The sequence below is a fragment of the Apteryx rowi genome, unplaced genomic scaffold, assembly GCF_003343035.1.
Source record: "Apteryx rowi isolate R43461 unplaced genomic scaffold, aptRow1 scaffold_78, whole genome shotgun sequence".
Lineage (NCBI taxonomy): Eukaryota > Metazoa > Chordata > Aves > Apterygiformes > Apterygidae > Apteryx > Apteryx rowi.
In genome coordinates, this window is record NW_020451071.1 from 274,846 (window position 1) to 290,747 (window position 15,902).

The 15,902-nt window shown below is 37.5% G+C and overlaps 1 protein-coding gene across 1 annotated transcript in view; it reads right to left on the minus strand.

The window, feature by feature from the left end:
- JAG2 (jagged 2) overlaps positions 1-15,902 on the minus strand; it is an 84,604-nt gene that overhangs the window by 30,134 nt on the left and 38,568 nt on the right. Inside the window, exons 4-6 of the mRNA XM_026088637.1 lie at positions 13,234-13,288; positions 6,659-6,913; positions 5,453-5,513 (exon numbers count right to left, since the gene is read on the minus strand). Coding sequence (XP_025944422.1) covers positions 5,453-5,513; positions 6,659-6,913; positions 13,234-13,288 — 371 coding nt within the window. The remainder of the gene's footprint in view (positions 1-5,452; positions 5,514-6,658; positions 6,914-13,233; positions 13,289-15,902) is intronic.

A 15,902-nucleotide genomic window follows, 5' to 3' on the forward strand; every position in this document is an offset into this window, starting at 1 on the left:
TTATGGTGCATTGGTTGACTTCACAGAGCTGTTCTGGAGCACAGGAACTGGATTCCTTTTAGGTTAAGCTAAGCTAACCTAAGATGATGCAATGCCAAGAGCACACCTAATGTCTTCCAGCTACAAACAGGCATTCATTCCACTGGATCAGACTAGAGCTAGTCTAAAACTAAAAAATCCTGAAGTGTTTTTAGTGTGGACATCAGGTTGTCAACACCAACCATTTTTGATCTACAGTTCTTATCTGTCTGCACTACTCTCTTGTATAAACACAGGTTAAGATACTACTTGTTTTTATTTTCTATGCAGCAATTCACATTCTCCTGAAAGAAGCGTCTGTTAGGATATGTTCTCTGCCTTTTTGCCCACTACTCATCCACATTCYGTGCCTCAGTTCCTTGACCAATAAGGAAATAAAATGTTGGATTCATTTTTGTTCAACTTGTCTACTAGCAAAATATTTGTCAATAATCTCAGGTGGCTTTCCACCAAGACAAGAGAGGGATAAGATGATCATACTGGGCATGATAATAGGCAATAGACAGTTTATATGCTGAGGCACACAACAAATACAGTTGTTTTGCAAACTCTTTGAAACTGGAAGCTGYGATAAGATTATTTTGTGCAAAAGAGGACATGGGAGAAGATGTGCAGATACTGGTATCAAGTATACTCCTGAAGGGCCAAACAATAGCCCTAAGCTCTTTAAGGATCACAGCTAGTCCAAGATAGCAAGAATTGAAATGACCAGATGTGACAGGAGATAGTATACTGCTCAGACAAAAGCCTCTTCCCGTTCACTGTTCAGATCAGCTTATGCAGCTTCTCACCAATGACTATCCATTCTGGAGCAACTGCGAAAGGAAGCCATGTCATTTTAGATCTGCTCTTGACAAGTCCTGGTTAGTCAGTAATTCATCTGTGAGCATCTTCTAGATGTTTAGAAATGGAATATTTGTTTCAAAATTCTTCTGGGATTTGATTCTGAACTAGCTAGTATGGTAGTTCCCTGTTTTTTTACCTTATCCCCTACTCTATTTTTAGAAGCAAGCATTACATTTCCTCCTTTTTTCAGTYCTCTAAAATCTTTTGTTAGTCCCATACAGTCTTCCAAAGGCAATACACCTACTTACACTTTGAGAGCCCTCACCAGATCTCCCTCTACACCTAAATGAGTTTACAAGAATCCTCTTTCCTCTCTCTCCCTTTTTTTTTGAACTTTAAACAGAGTTCCCTGATACTGGTGTTAACAGTGTTATCCACCCAACTGTCACGAAGACAGAAGCACAAGGTATACTGGTTGATCTCCTACTCAAAGGGAAAACTATGAAAGTTTTCTCTTTAACAGTAGAAGAATATGAAAAATTTCTAGAACACTATTACTCCTAACCAACCCAGATAGTTGTAAGCGCATTTTGCGACAGACTTTTGTCCTTGCAACTCTGTTAGAAAGTACTGAAAAATAGTTGAGACTGTTCCTGCCCTTAGATTGACAGATAAGTGTAAGAACATCTGGGATGAGGCCTACAGCACTTGCAGACACTACCAGATAAAAGAATTCAGCCTTGCAAGCAGGGTTGAACTGGAATACAAGAACTACACAAGAAATACTGRATAGGGAGTTTAAGAAGCCTGGTTCAGAGCAGGAGGAAAAAAACTATTTTTAAGGTTTAAGCATTAGCCTAAGATAAGCAATAAAATGAAAGTTACAAAATTGTCAACRCTGTAAAACCAAAATTTTGTCCCCAGTAGTTCAAAAGTGATTCTAGAGTAAGGTGGTTCAATAATCGATTTATTTCAGAAGTCTAAAAACTGCATGATGGCTTTGTTTAGTTTGCACAAATTCACATTAGAAGACTGTTAACAATCCTATTTCTAACCCACTTCAGTTAGTCTACACATTCTCGAGAAATTGCATCACACTTGTGTGAAACAAATCTTGCATTTCCCAGGAGGTAACCTAGATCTTACCATAGGTCCATAGAGATGTAGATGAACAAGTTGAGCAGCGTTAGGAATTTGGCCCCTTTATTTCATTTTGGGAGAAATTCAAGCAAAGACAAAATGAAAAGTAGACAGACTTTTCAAAACACCACCATCCTGGAAAGAATGCRACAGTGTACCACAGATACAAGGCATATGTGCACTTCTGCCATACCCATCCCACTGTGGATCATACCGAAGCAAAAGATCAAGTGATTAAGCCTACTGACAACTTAAGAGTGGTACCAAACATACCCAGTCAGCAGTTTTAATCAAGGAAGGAGATGGTCACTTGYGGCCTTCTCTATGCTCACTGTGATAATTTCATAAGATGACTGAGCCTAAGCCATTTATATAAGACATCAGATCAACCTTCATCCTGCTCTTTATAGCCCAATGGAGTTTAATGAAGTAGCTCAAAAGACGCCAAAACATACCAAAAAGCACCACTCAGTACAGCTTAGTAGCGCTTCTTTGACTATCTTTCTGGGCTGAAGTTAATCAACAAGACCACTGCGTGTGCCACTTCTGGCTAAAAAGACTACAGGGATTCAAGCCTGGATTTGGATATAGGGTTTTTTTTTTTAAATTAAAAAAAATATTTTAAGCACCACACAGACATCAATTTCCCATCTTTGCAAGATTCATCCARGCTGCTTCTTCCCTCTCAGGATGTAATTTTGTTTGTTATTAGAAGTTTATTATTCCTTCTTCTGACCTTCTTCCACCATAATAAAAAAATTCTATCACCTAGATGCAGCAATACCACAAAAATAATTTCCTAAATCAGGTTGTCTTGAAATCCCCTATTTATTTTTCATTTCTACCATAAAAACTCAACAAAAAAAAAACAGCACAAGTTTCACACTACCATAGCTTCCTCAAAACAAGAGGCACATGAGTTTGCCCAACAGATGAGGTTCCAGTTACAGCTAATGGCATATCAGTTATTAGCAGTCTGCAGTCATTTAGTTAAGGTTACGCTCTGCTTCTGGTAGAGCATTTAATCCCAAAACAGCTCTAAATTAGTCTGAAACGTCAGTGCATAGAGGGTAGATCCTGGCTACCAGAGTCAGGCTGCAGCCTCAGAACCACTGCTTATCTGCATGTTCATACAAGTTAAAGATGGAAACAGTTTTCCAACTTTTCTATGTATAAATGCAATTGCAGAGTTGGGCAATCGAGTAGGCTACTGGCACCAGTAGATTTCCATACATCTCACACCCATATTTTTCCTCATATTTTCATTTTCCTTCTGAATTAAAAAGGGGGCATTGCTTCCACTTGTCAAATGACAGCAGCAACTGTCCAAAAACCAGGGTGAAGGGATCTGGATTATAATTCAGTAGCACCAAACAGCAGTTATTCTAAATAAAAGCTTCCCTCATACTGCTGAGAATAAAGGTCATGCCTGTAAGCCTTGCTTAATTTTAGTTCCGCATCATTTTTCTTCAGAAAATATTGGCCATTTGGGCTAAAAGCTCCATTTCTAATATAACCTAATATCTGTTACAGGATGCAACCTAAAGATATCTGTACCATCACCATCCAAGCTCAAGCTAACAAGCCACATTTAAAGAGATAGCTGAGAGCCTTTGGAATAGTGGAATCCAGAATATCTCATACAAAAAGACCAGTCTTTTCCTTAGACTTGCTGACTGCTGAACTATGACTTCAGGACTCAGCTGTTCAAGAGATAAGGCATGCAGCATAAAATCCATCTGGAACATTAAGCCACTTATTCTTTCCTCCAATTCAAAACCTCCTTGAATTCCAAAAGCACACATCCATGGGCATCTAGGACAATCCTTTGATATCAACAGGACTCCAGAAACCCCTACATGAACCAAAATTTAGCAGAGTAGATTCTCAAGGGGAAAAATGTATTACTGGAAGACTCAAAGAAAGGAATACTTGTCCAGCTCTCAATCACAATCTCTACTTGCAACCTAAAAATCACTGTCAGCAATACGTGCATACAGTACTTAAAACCATAAGCAAGTACTTAATGATCTGAAAAGTTCCCCAAAAAAATCATTAAAAAAATTTCTATCTCTTAGAAAAGGGAAGTCAAGGTTTAGATAAGAATCTCCCTTTAAAAGATTTTAAGGGAGGTTTTACAGCTCTTTAGACATGAAACTGCACATGCTTTACCAGTTATTCATATACTGAAATTAACAGAAGAGTTTTCAGTCAGATTTGAGCGCTACAAAATACTACATCTTCTACAGGTTAGCAACATCTGAAGTTTCAGGGCCATTAAAAAAAACCAAAACACTCTGATGTAATGATTTAAGATTTCCTTTCCATTATTTGCCATTGGAAACTTCTGACTCTCCAGCAGAACAGGACTTGTTTGCATCCCAGCCGCCACAGCTCACAAATCAGTGTTTCAAACGAAACTGAGCTTCCTCAGCTGGGCTCTGAGCTAAGTGACCTGCATACCACTTCTGCCATTCCTGTGATGGCAGTAGTAGTATCCAGTAAAAAGATGATGTAGAACTGCTTTAARCTGTCACAACTTGACTTGTCAAAGGATATTTGTCAACTCTTAGGGGTTCTGACAGCCAGACAAGTTTCACAAGGAGAGTAGATTCAATACAACTTATTAAGAAACCACTGTACAAATCCACTCTTATGTTGATGCTTAAAATTAACAAAAAAACCCACACAAACAAAAAAGGACTTCCACAAGGGTCAAACTTGCACATATTTGCAAGTAGACCTGTCCCATTTCTTCAAGAGCCAGCACAGAAATAACATTATTTCCCCTAGACCTGATGTGTTAGAAACCAGAACTTCTACAAGGAAGTCTCTGCTACCACAGAGACTACTTCAACTTCAGAGTTAAAGGAACATTTCATTCTGTCTCTCATACTTAGGGACTGGAAGAAAGTCCCCAAAACATTCACTTGGAGGAACGTTGAGGCTGGGGTTACTACTGTTACCTCCATTGCTATTGGGAAGGCTACTCCATGAAAACATTTTCAAGTTTACTTTATTATATTTTGATATTATGCATATTGGATGCCCTATAACAGTAAGTATTTCCTATTCACAACAGCCCACTCCTGAAATAAAAAAAAGTTCCCTTTTTTAAGGTAGACAAATAGAATATAGAGAAAACATAAGCAAGATTTTAAAAAACACTATTCTCAGCACTTCAGGATTTTGAAAAAAGGTGATTGTTCTCATTTGGTAAAGGCTTAATTTTGGATTACATGAAGCAAATCTGTTCCATTATATAAAGCAAGAAAGTAGAAGAGGATTATGAAACAGTATGAAGTATACGCAATTGTCTCACATGTGAAATATACTTTATATCTACTTCCATACATGTTTTTACGTAGATTACTTTCTTCCATTTTAAAGGAGACCTTTTAAAAGTAGCAACACATATGGAAAACACTAGAAAGATCAGCACTCATTTAAAAAGAAAGTAAAAAAAAATTAAAGCATGCAGACTTACTTGCATTCCCCAGGTGTACTGCAACCCCCATGGAGCAAATTACATCCTTGTTTACATACAGCTGTAAATAGAAACAGGATTAGACTTCAGTTGGTCTAGGCAGCTAGGTATCCGTTAGTACGGCAAACATCTGAAACTCTTCAAAACTAGGACTTTTGTGGAGTAATCTATACATTGCTTGTGCATAGCTAACTGTCTTTCAGCATGCTCTAATAGTCATAGCTTCTTACTTGCTATTTTGCAAACCCCCCCCCATTACGCTGCTTATAAAAATAACTTAAGGTAACTTCTCATTGAAAAGAGGTGCTACCAAGTAAGTTACTGCAGCAAGACTGTCAATGAAGTATTTCTCAGGTGTAGTTTTTTAACTGATTAGACTGATATTAAGACAGAAATCTCAAGCTTCAAAAGATACAAAAGCTTGACTAAGCCCTAAAATGTTTTYGCTTGTCATTAACAGGCTTTTTATTGAAGAGGAAAAGAAACGAAACAAAAACAAGAAACCCTCAATACAGAGAAGAGTATATCAAGTAATTTTAGCGTTAATTACTCACAGGGAGACTGAAGACAAAATATAAAGAGATTTGATTGGAGATTACTGGTACATTAAAAGAACACTGCACTTGAACTTCTGTTTGCATTAATAGTTATCAAAAAGCTTTCAGCGTTGCATACATTAAACAACTTTTCATTTTTAAGTAGTGTTACAAGGGCATTTCTACAGGATTAAAAAAATATCTAGGGAATTACTGATATTGTAATTGCTCAATAAAATCTTACACCAGTAGCCACAATACATCATTTTGATTTGAAGCAACAACAGCCTTGAAAAAAGTTAATTAGTAGAAGGACGTTTCACTATTTCAGTTCCCAAATTTGTTGCTTATTACCAATTGTGTTCATCAGGAAGAATATTGTGTTCTGCCCTGGGTTTCACTCTTAACAGAGGATGAATTTGTTCCGTGTTGGTGGAACATCTAGCTGTTTAAACATCACTTTCCAGACTTACTATAAGATGACGTAACAATATAAAAAAGGTTCAGCTATAACTATGCTTTGACAAAGTCTTGTGTTTAAAGCAAGATATCTGTATGTGTTAAAATTAAATTTGGTGCCACAGCACCAACACTACAGAAATACTGACAGCAGTGCTATACCTATTATATTAATACCAGAGCTAATCTAAAATGAAGCAAACAATACTACCTTGTTTACATTCTTCTCCCATCCATCCTTCCATGCAGGCTTTGTTTCCATTTTGGTCACACGTATAGTGACCAACAAAATCATCTCGAGGGCCACAAAATTTATTGCACAGAGAACTGTAGTAATTTTCATCACATTTCACTCTTATTTGTACTTCAAAATGGGCAACAGGGCCATTAAACTGTAGTGTCTTCCATCGATCTTCTGGATTGATCATGCCAGCATATGCCACTCGTTCAATTAACAAGTCTTCACCTTTAAAAAAAAAGAAAAAGAAAAAAGTAATTTCAACAGGTTTTGATACTAAGTTTGACACCATGCAAGAACATGTCAATTCAAATCAAAAGCACTCAACTGGTTAAGAGGAAAACATAGTAAAGAAAATGTTAAGATGATAAAGATCTACTGTATAACTGAATTTTCCTCTGCCTTGCAAAGTTCATTACAGGAAGGCCAATTTAAAAGTGTCCCAAAGGAAATATGAAAAAAACCCTGGAACATAATCCATAGGAAATAGTTTATTTTTCAAGGCAGCCAAATGTACCACACCCATATGCTGACAACCAACAGATTTATCTTGATCTGAGGCTCTTTTTGCCTCCTTTTTGTTCCCATAAAATTGCAAAATCTGCAAAATCTAGTAGTTAAAATATTAGTATAGGAGTTCTCTGGCGCAAGTATGCTTTAGAAAAAGCAAAAAGCACATAGTTAAACTCAGTTAATTTGTTGCAAAATTACTATGCAATAGTAAATGCTTAAATAGGCTTAATTATGTACATAAACCATCTTATTCACCATTTTCTTACTGTCTCCAAAGTTAAAGGCAAGACATCTTCAGACAAAGTAGTTGATCAAAGGCTTGTTATTTAGTATATTTCTTCTCAGACAAAATACCAAATACAAGTGAGCACAGGATTGTCCAGGGCTCATTCCCAGCTCTGTATTCTGCTTATCCTTACCCCCAGTGGAACTACTGCTAACTACAATCACTGTTGCAGTATACTCTAAGGACCTTCCTGCCTTGCCCTCACAGAAGGCAGCAGCACAGCTACTGGCAGACTCAGTTGAAACCCAATGTACACAGAGTATTTACTTAGCAGTCACAAGAGACTAAAGGATTCCAGGATACAAGATTACAGAAGTGACAACATAAAACACTGCCGTTTTTGTGACTATCCAATTGTGTTCATATGTATTTTATTCTTGATATAGAAGGTTCAGTACTAGGAGATCAGAGACAATTATAGTCATCACAATGGGATTATACAAGTACTTGAATAAGCGTTAAGAATAAGCAAAGCACAGTAAATGTAAGGGTAGACAGTGAGTGATCTCAGTGATGAGAATTCTCAAACAAGAATTCTCAAGCCACTATTCAAACATTGTAACATCCTACCAAAAGTGCTCTTCCAGGTGACTCTGCAGCTGGAACTCCAAGTGCTATTTAGGGCAACAAAAGGGTACAGAAACTCCAACTGCATGCATTGATCTCATACCCATTTAAGAAATAGCTATCATATTGCCAGCTAACAGCTTCAGCATCCATTTTCTTTAGATACTAACCACTCTTAAAAATGCCTGTTGAAAGAAACAAAGCACCAAAGACTTGCACACAGCAAGGGGCTGCAATGGCAGTGAGATAAAGTCTCAACTTCAGATTATTAATGATATAACATAGGCCAAACTGGTAGGAAGTGATACTAGATTATCATAACAGATTTCAGCAAGTACATTGTATGTGTTTACTTTCTAGATCTCATTAACCTAACAGTTTTGGAAGATAAAACTGAAAACTGACTGTTTCATATCTAGAAAAGTTAGAGACAGCACAGAGGTATCCTGTGCATCTGCTACCAAAGCTGCATCTCCTTCAGTACATAAGAGTATTCAAGTGTCCATTTTCAGTTATTCCAACAAAGGAAAGTGAGAGCTACAGAAATATTGTGGGCTCTACAATGCATTTCATTTCTTAACATCATATTTCAAGCTTGCTGCTACTGTGTTTTCCTCTCAAAATTAAAGAATATTGAACAAAAGGCTGTGTTTTCATTTAGCATTGAAAGGTTCTCCRCTTACTAATATTAAAGAACTCAGAGCATTTCTCTGCTTTACTATTAAGTGGTAATATCTATGCAGAGGCTGCAATTTATGCTTGCCTAGTTTGCATAACACAATTTATGGCTAGACATACACATTAAAGTCTCTACTCCTGTTCTTTAACCCATAACTCTTATATGTTAACTTTTCTGTCATCCAGCAGCACAGGGTCAGTAGCAGAGTAGACAAGAAGTCTGAAAGCTAGAGAAATCTGCCTGCATTTCATTTTTAACTGAACAGGATACCGATTGTATCACCAGACACCTTTAAGAGCTTCATGATTAGATTCAACATCCTTTTGTAATCTGATTCTACTCTACTGATTATTGACCTGAAAATCTTGGTGAAAAACTAATGGAAAAATGCTGAATCATGGGATGGTCAAGGAATTTGAACAAATGTGCATTGTAGAACCATTTTCCAGATACAAGCAACACAGGCTTATGAAAAAGGCTGTGACAGTCGCTGCTAAACACCCCAGAGGGTTTCCTCAAAGTGCATCAGGTGGACTGAAGAACAAGTCCTGAGATTAAAGGAGTGGCTTATATAATAAAAGTCTTATCAAACATCTCAAGGCTAATGCAGATTCATCAGACCCAGTTAAACAATAGAAATAAGCATTACAGCTATTGCAAATATACTTATGCAGAACAGTCATCCTGATACCTGAGGTGAAGGGAGGAAATAACCCAACAGTTATTGCTCAAACTTTATCTTGACAAACTCCTCTGGAAAGAATGTATTCCAATTCTTCAGAACTCTTCCTCTAGCTTGTGTCAGTAAAAGGAGGAGTTAATAGCCTATATAAGCAAGACAAATTTACCCTGAACCACAAAAGGCACCAGGAATATCAAGTCTCAGCCATCTAGTTTCTAATACTAGATTCTTAACACCAGAATTAGTATTAGAATAAAAGATTCTGCTTTACTTCAAGTTTAATCCCAAATACAAGGTTCATCCTCCATAGATATCTGTAATTGTAGCGAGGAACATGTTTGTCAAGGTTCCTCCTTCATCCCCCACAATGTCAAAGTGTTAAAGATAATCACTCTCTCTTGCACTCAACTCTCCATGAAACAAGTTTGCTCCCTGCATCTGGTTTACCATCAAAATTCACCTTTGCAACTCACACAATGCTACTTTTAGCACTCAAAGGCAATGAGCAAGACGACTGAATTCATCTAATAATTGGTAATAAACAAAAAAGGCAGCACACAGTACCTTTTTTCTTTCCTTCCTTCAGAAGCTATAAGGCTTCTTTGCCCTGATTATTAAAAATTTTTCTATAAGCCTCTCCAGAAAAGCAGAAAGCAGATGATGGCTAAGCATTTCTTAAGTTAAACTTCCCAGCACATCTCATCTTTGGGAGAGGAATTTGCATCTGAAGCATTTTAATAGCTCCTGGATGCAGACTTCGGGTTATTTATTTGAATAAGTACACCGTTCATCAGCTCAGTAAGTTTTTGTACAGGTCAGACATTCATAAAAAGCTTTTTACAGGGCAATAATAAAAAGGCAATGCTGATAGCTATTTGCAAGGTGACACACACAGTAGCATATGAACTTCACGTCCAAGTAGATAGCAGGTGCTTATCTCAGGAAGTACACTGTATTTAACATCTTTCAAGAAACCATYTTAAGGCCAGAGATTAGCCTCCTACAGACTAACATGAAAGGTGGCAATGATCACAGCATCCCTGCAGCAGACAAATAGCCAAARGGAAAGTTACTTTATACATGAAAATACCAGCTTGCTTCCTAATGGCAGCACTGGGTGAGACAGTGCCAAGACCTCTGCTATATGACTAAAAGTCTGCCAAGTCAAATGACTTACCTGGAAAGTAGTATGAACTATTGTGACAGATGACAGAGAACAGGCCCTTTACAGTGATTTTGTATCTAAGCCAGTCTCCTTCCCCCTCCTCCACCCTCACAAAACAAACAACTGGTAACATTATACTGCCACAAGCTTCCCTTCAAGCTGATGGCTCAGTTGTGTGTCCTGCCAACTCTGCTGCGGAGGAGGGAGAAAGCACAGGAGGAGTTTAGAAATCAGTCTTAAACCCCCCTCTTACTTTTTGTACTTGGAGACAAATACAGGAGAAAATTGACACTGTTCTTAAGAGATAGGTACTTCACAGATCTGATCTGAGAACTATTACCTTGCTTTCGATAGATGCAAGGAAGAAAATAGGATGCTAGTACACATACAGAGATGGAGGTTTCAGAACAGTCTTACTCTCAAGTTGGTCACAACACCCCCCCCCCCCTTTTTTTTAATGCTTACTAGCAAGTCCAAAAGCGACCAGAGAACTTGCACATATTTTGTACCACACTGATCCCCATTAAAGGAAAGCAAAACCTGACTTTGGAACCAGTTAATGAGTTTATAAACAGACTGGCAATTACTTTGATTAAACTTTCTTACAGTGGCAACAGAAGCAAGACAAATTGGGGAGTTCAGCTTTCCACAGCTATTCTCTTCACCCCTCCAAGACACAGATAGTGCCTTCTCCTCTGAAAAGGATGCCATATAGTCCCTTTTCTACTCTGACATACTCATTTCTCCTGTTTGGCACAGGACTGAGTTCAGCACTCCTTGAAGAAGCACAACAAAGTGTCCTTGCATCCTGTCAAAGATTCACTTGGGAAAAACCTATTGCAGGCCTCCCTGTCAAGAGTGCTCTTAAAAAAAAGAAAACAAAAAAACCCCACCACCCACATAACAGATTGTAATCCGAGACTGATAGAGACTTCTTTAGTTCATGGAAACTGTTAATTGAAGGACACAGCCCACTGGGCTTCCAAAAAGCATTATTTTTTTTTATCATGTTGTTCTAAAGTTCAGGAAAAAAAGCCCTACGTCAATGCAAGTAAGATTATTCTAACAAAACTGATTTTAAAAAACTTAAAAAGCACAGGAGAAAGCTTCACACAAACCTAAAGTGATCCTTCCCTTGTCAAGCTTATTTAAAAAGAAATTCGGATTTTAAAGCTATAAATTTGCAAGAGGATTCTGCAAATTCTAGGATGTAAGCATAGCAAATTAGAAGAGCATTGTTTATCAAGTAGTTTATTAAAAACAAAATTGAGCAGCTAAATACACAGACATCTCCTTTTTTGCAGGATAAGCTCTTCAGGTTCAGCCCTTTCTACTCCATGCCACTGCAGGAAGTCTCCAATCTACTGCTATGTAGTATAGCTAAACTTATTCAGGCTTACTCACTCAGCACAAAAGATCTTATTTTGAATACTATGTCCGGGTTTGGGAACTACCACTCAAGAAGGCTGTGGACCAGCTAGGTTTGCAGCAATATGAATTACCAGAGATGTGAAGAAAACATATCTATCAGAAAAGACTTAACTGTTGAGCAACAAGACAAGAGAAGCTTAATTCTAACAGAGGGAGGGCTGAGGGGCATAAACTACAAATKCATCGCTGCTTTGTCTATTACTGGAAGCAAGAGTATGTTAGGCAAATCTGTCAGGAAAGRTGCAAGTAAGACTGATCCCAATTTTCAAAGGACCTTGAAGCTCTAATACAGCCTTAATGTTCTGTGAAATATTTTAGCATTGCCATTTTTTTCCTGCTTGATGCATCTTGATAAAGAYGGTCAACGAGGTAGTGAAGGAGCAGGAAATGGAAGCTATAAGTTAAAAAAAAAAAAAGGATGATTTGGGGCATAAATCTTCACTACCTTAATGCCCAGTTATCATCCTCTAAATTGATCCCAGGTGAAATTAAATAATCCTTCATTAGCAACAACCAAAGGTTGAATTTTACTTAAAGCCAAGCACTGATTATGTTGAGAAACCAGTTTGTAAACCATTACCAAAGAGTATGTTCAAGTCCTATATTACCAACAATATGGCAACCAACACCTTCATATGATTTTAAAGTATTTATACTGTATTCTTGCTTTTCCTTCAGAACATCAATAGCCCTGCTCTGATACAGAGCATTAGTATCTACACAAAAGCATGAGATAATTTTCAGTACTAGAGAAGAAACAATTGAAGAAGGAATCTTACCATTGTTTACAATACTTTCATGATAAAAACAAACACAGTTTCTTTATGGGGAGTAAGAATGCTTATTACAATTATCCCAGAAGCCAGCTATAGGTAAACTAAAGAAAATTTCAAGGGCAATTCTACAGCATAGACAACATCCCCTTAGCAAAAGCATAGTGCTCAAGATAGGTTTAAACATTGTTTAGAACTTAATTATTAGAAGTCACATATTAAAATCTTCACTTGCTATTGTCCATTCTTTCACCTATCAATAATAATTTATCACATTTCCTAATCCAATACTCCCTGTTTGGATTTGTACATGCCCTTTACTTTGCTAGCACACTTGCATCTAGACTGATTTGGTAGGCTGTCCAATTTCAGTAAGATATCATTGCTCTTCCTAAACCGTGGACATACAACACAGAAAAAGTAAAATCTGCAAGTTCTACATAAATACTCACCAGCTTTTGTATCGTTATCCCAATCCCATGCTTCTATTATTAATGTGAATGATCTCTGAAAAGAAACAAGACACCAATTAACGTTACAGACACTTGAAACAAGCAGATATTGCTGGTATGAGAAAGCCAACTCAAAGCAGTTTAAGACTTCACTGCTTTGCTGTCATGTGAAAGCCCTTGAAGGCATCTTCTCAAAAGTATAAAGCATTAAAAATTGTGGGGCAAAGCAGACTAACAGCAAACGAAAAACATGTTGCCCCCACCCCTCCCTCTCAAAGGACTGAATTATTATTATTATTCTCCCACACATATTTCTCAGCTTTACTTAACCACAGAAGTTTTTTATTCAAAACTGTTACTGTTATTTCTGAAGTGAAAGTCTCTGAACTATGAGAAATAGCTAGGGTATTTAAGACTTAAACAACCAAAGAATGATAAAAAATAAAAAACATAAAGCCACCTTTTAGGAAATGTACACAACAGATCAGTTTAGATATAAGATTTTCTAGTAAACAACAAATCCCCCCTGTATCTAGTAACAGTTTAGACTTTTCTCACAAAAGGAGAAATGTCAAGAACAGACCTGAAAAAGTTAAGGCAGAAACAGATACTTTTTAAAGAACTCAGGCTTGGTTGTATCCTTTACCTGAAGGAAAACAAAAAGCATGACTTCATGTTTTCTCCAAATCATTTCAAAACTGTCTGAAGTCTTTACTTCACTAAAGCCTATGAAAAAYCTTGCATCAGGCAGCTTTGTTGGCTTTATGACAATATGTAGGATAGATGTTGACATTCAAATAGAAAGCTTCTTCAGAAAAAAGTTACCTTATGCATAGATGTGATGTTTAGCTATTTTAAGTTCAACAGAAGTAGCTGTCAAGCACTTCAGCTTCAATATTTTCCAACTTGTCCAAGTCAAAATTGAGATTCTCACATACATTTAAAACCAAGAACAAAAACAACCAAGAACCAAAACAGTTATTGTAGCACTATCCTCAAACCCTATGTACATCCTAATGCTTAGAGGCAAGCCACACCAAAAACTGAAGCTCATTAAATAATGCAGAACCAAGCCTTAGTGTGTGCAGAATTCACAGGCTAGCAAGCTACAGAGTCACAGGGACCTGGGGAAGTCCAGTGAAGAAATGGAGAGCACCCTCTTAGGAACAGCATTCTGTAGAAATTCAGCTATTTCTGGTAGGGTATTTAGGACTATTTGACCATCATGTCAAGAGATGCACATTTTTATTTTGTGATAGCTCGCAAGTGCTTTGTACACACCCTTCCAACACAGGAGAGTTCATAACACCAAAATCCCCTTACTTTACAACCGGGGGGGGGGGGGGGGGGGGGGGGGGGGGGGGGGGGGAGCAGCCTGTCTGAGGTCCTTCATGACTACAGCAAAGCATCAGAATCTATTCAGAAATGCACTTGTGTACATGCACTTATTTTTCCATTGCATACTTACATTAATATATAAACCATAAACTATAGCACTGAAACATGTGTTTCTTGTGTACTTTCAGCTTAAGACACTTGGATTAAGAAAGGCTATTTCCCGCCATTGAAAAATGGGTAAAGATTTAGTGGTAGTTATGTCACACTCAAGCTAAAGGGTGAGGAGAGGAAAAAAAAAAAAAAAAAAAGATCAATAGTGACTACACTGGGCAGAGGCATACTTAAGCCAGAACTGCCTTTGGAAAAGGCCAGCTAACAAGAAAGATCAGCTGAGAAGACAGAGTCCTCTACTTTGGAGGTATGTCAACATAGCACAATTCACATTACACATTTGTTTAAACAAATGGTATAGGAGCATTTCAGTAGCTTCACATTCCACTCCCCTCTTCCCCCCAGATTTGAGCATCTTGGGAAGCTGGACAGGATCCTACTGTATTGTGAAAACACTACCTGGTACCTCTTTTCAACTGCTACTTGAATAATAAAGTGAATAGTATCAGAAAAGTAGTACAACCGTATGGTATTACCCCAATGTTGTCTTCTGGCAATTGCAAATCTATTGTTTTGGGGGCTAAATTAAAGATATTATTCTATGCAGAATTCTGCRAATTGGTGCATGATCGAAGTTCTATTAATTCACCTCCCTGCTTTTTACAACTAATCTTGTAACATCTCCCTCAGAATTTTTCCTGTGTTCCACTCATTTGTATTAGAAGTACAAAAGAGTGATCAAATGCTTCCAGATGTCCACTTACTCATTTTATAAAAGTGTTAGTCTTTCTGACTGCAAATTGGCCATTGTATCCAATTGTCTACAAATTCTAAGGCAGTAAAAATGAAGGTGGACTCACTGTCTCAAGCAACAGACTAGACAACTGTGCCTTCTCTTCAATCAACTAGAAAGCAGATTTGTATCTTTGCCTAGAATGGTAGGAAGTTTTTGTGGGTAAAGGGAGCTCCACACAACAATGTTTCAGCATGTATGCACTTTAAGCTGTGAGTGGAGATAGGAGGCATTCTATTGGTTTTAAGATGCTAAAAATAAGGAATCTTAAAGCTCAAGCGGCAAATCTGAACATCTAAACTGGCATACTCTATGAAGTTGAATAAAATATTCTACCACCACCTTACAGAAACTTAATACTACATTACAAGCAACTATGATTCTGGCACACAACTCTTCTTCCAATATGCAGAACAACTGAATTTCT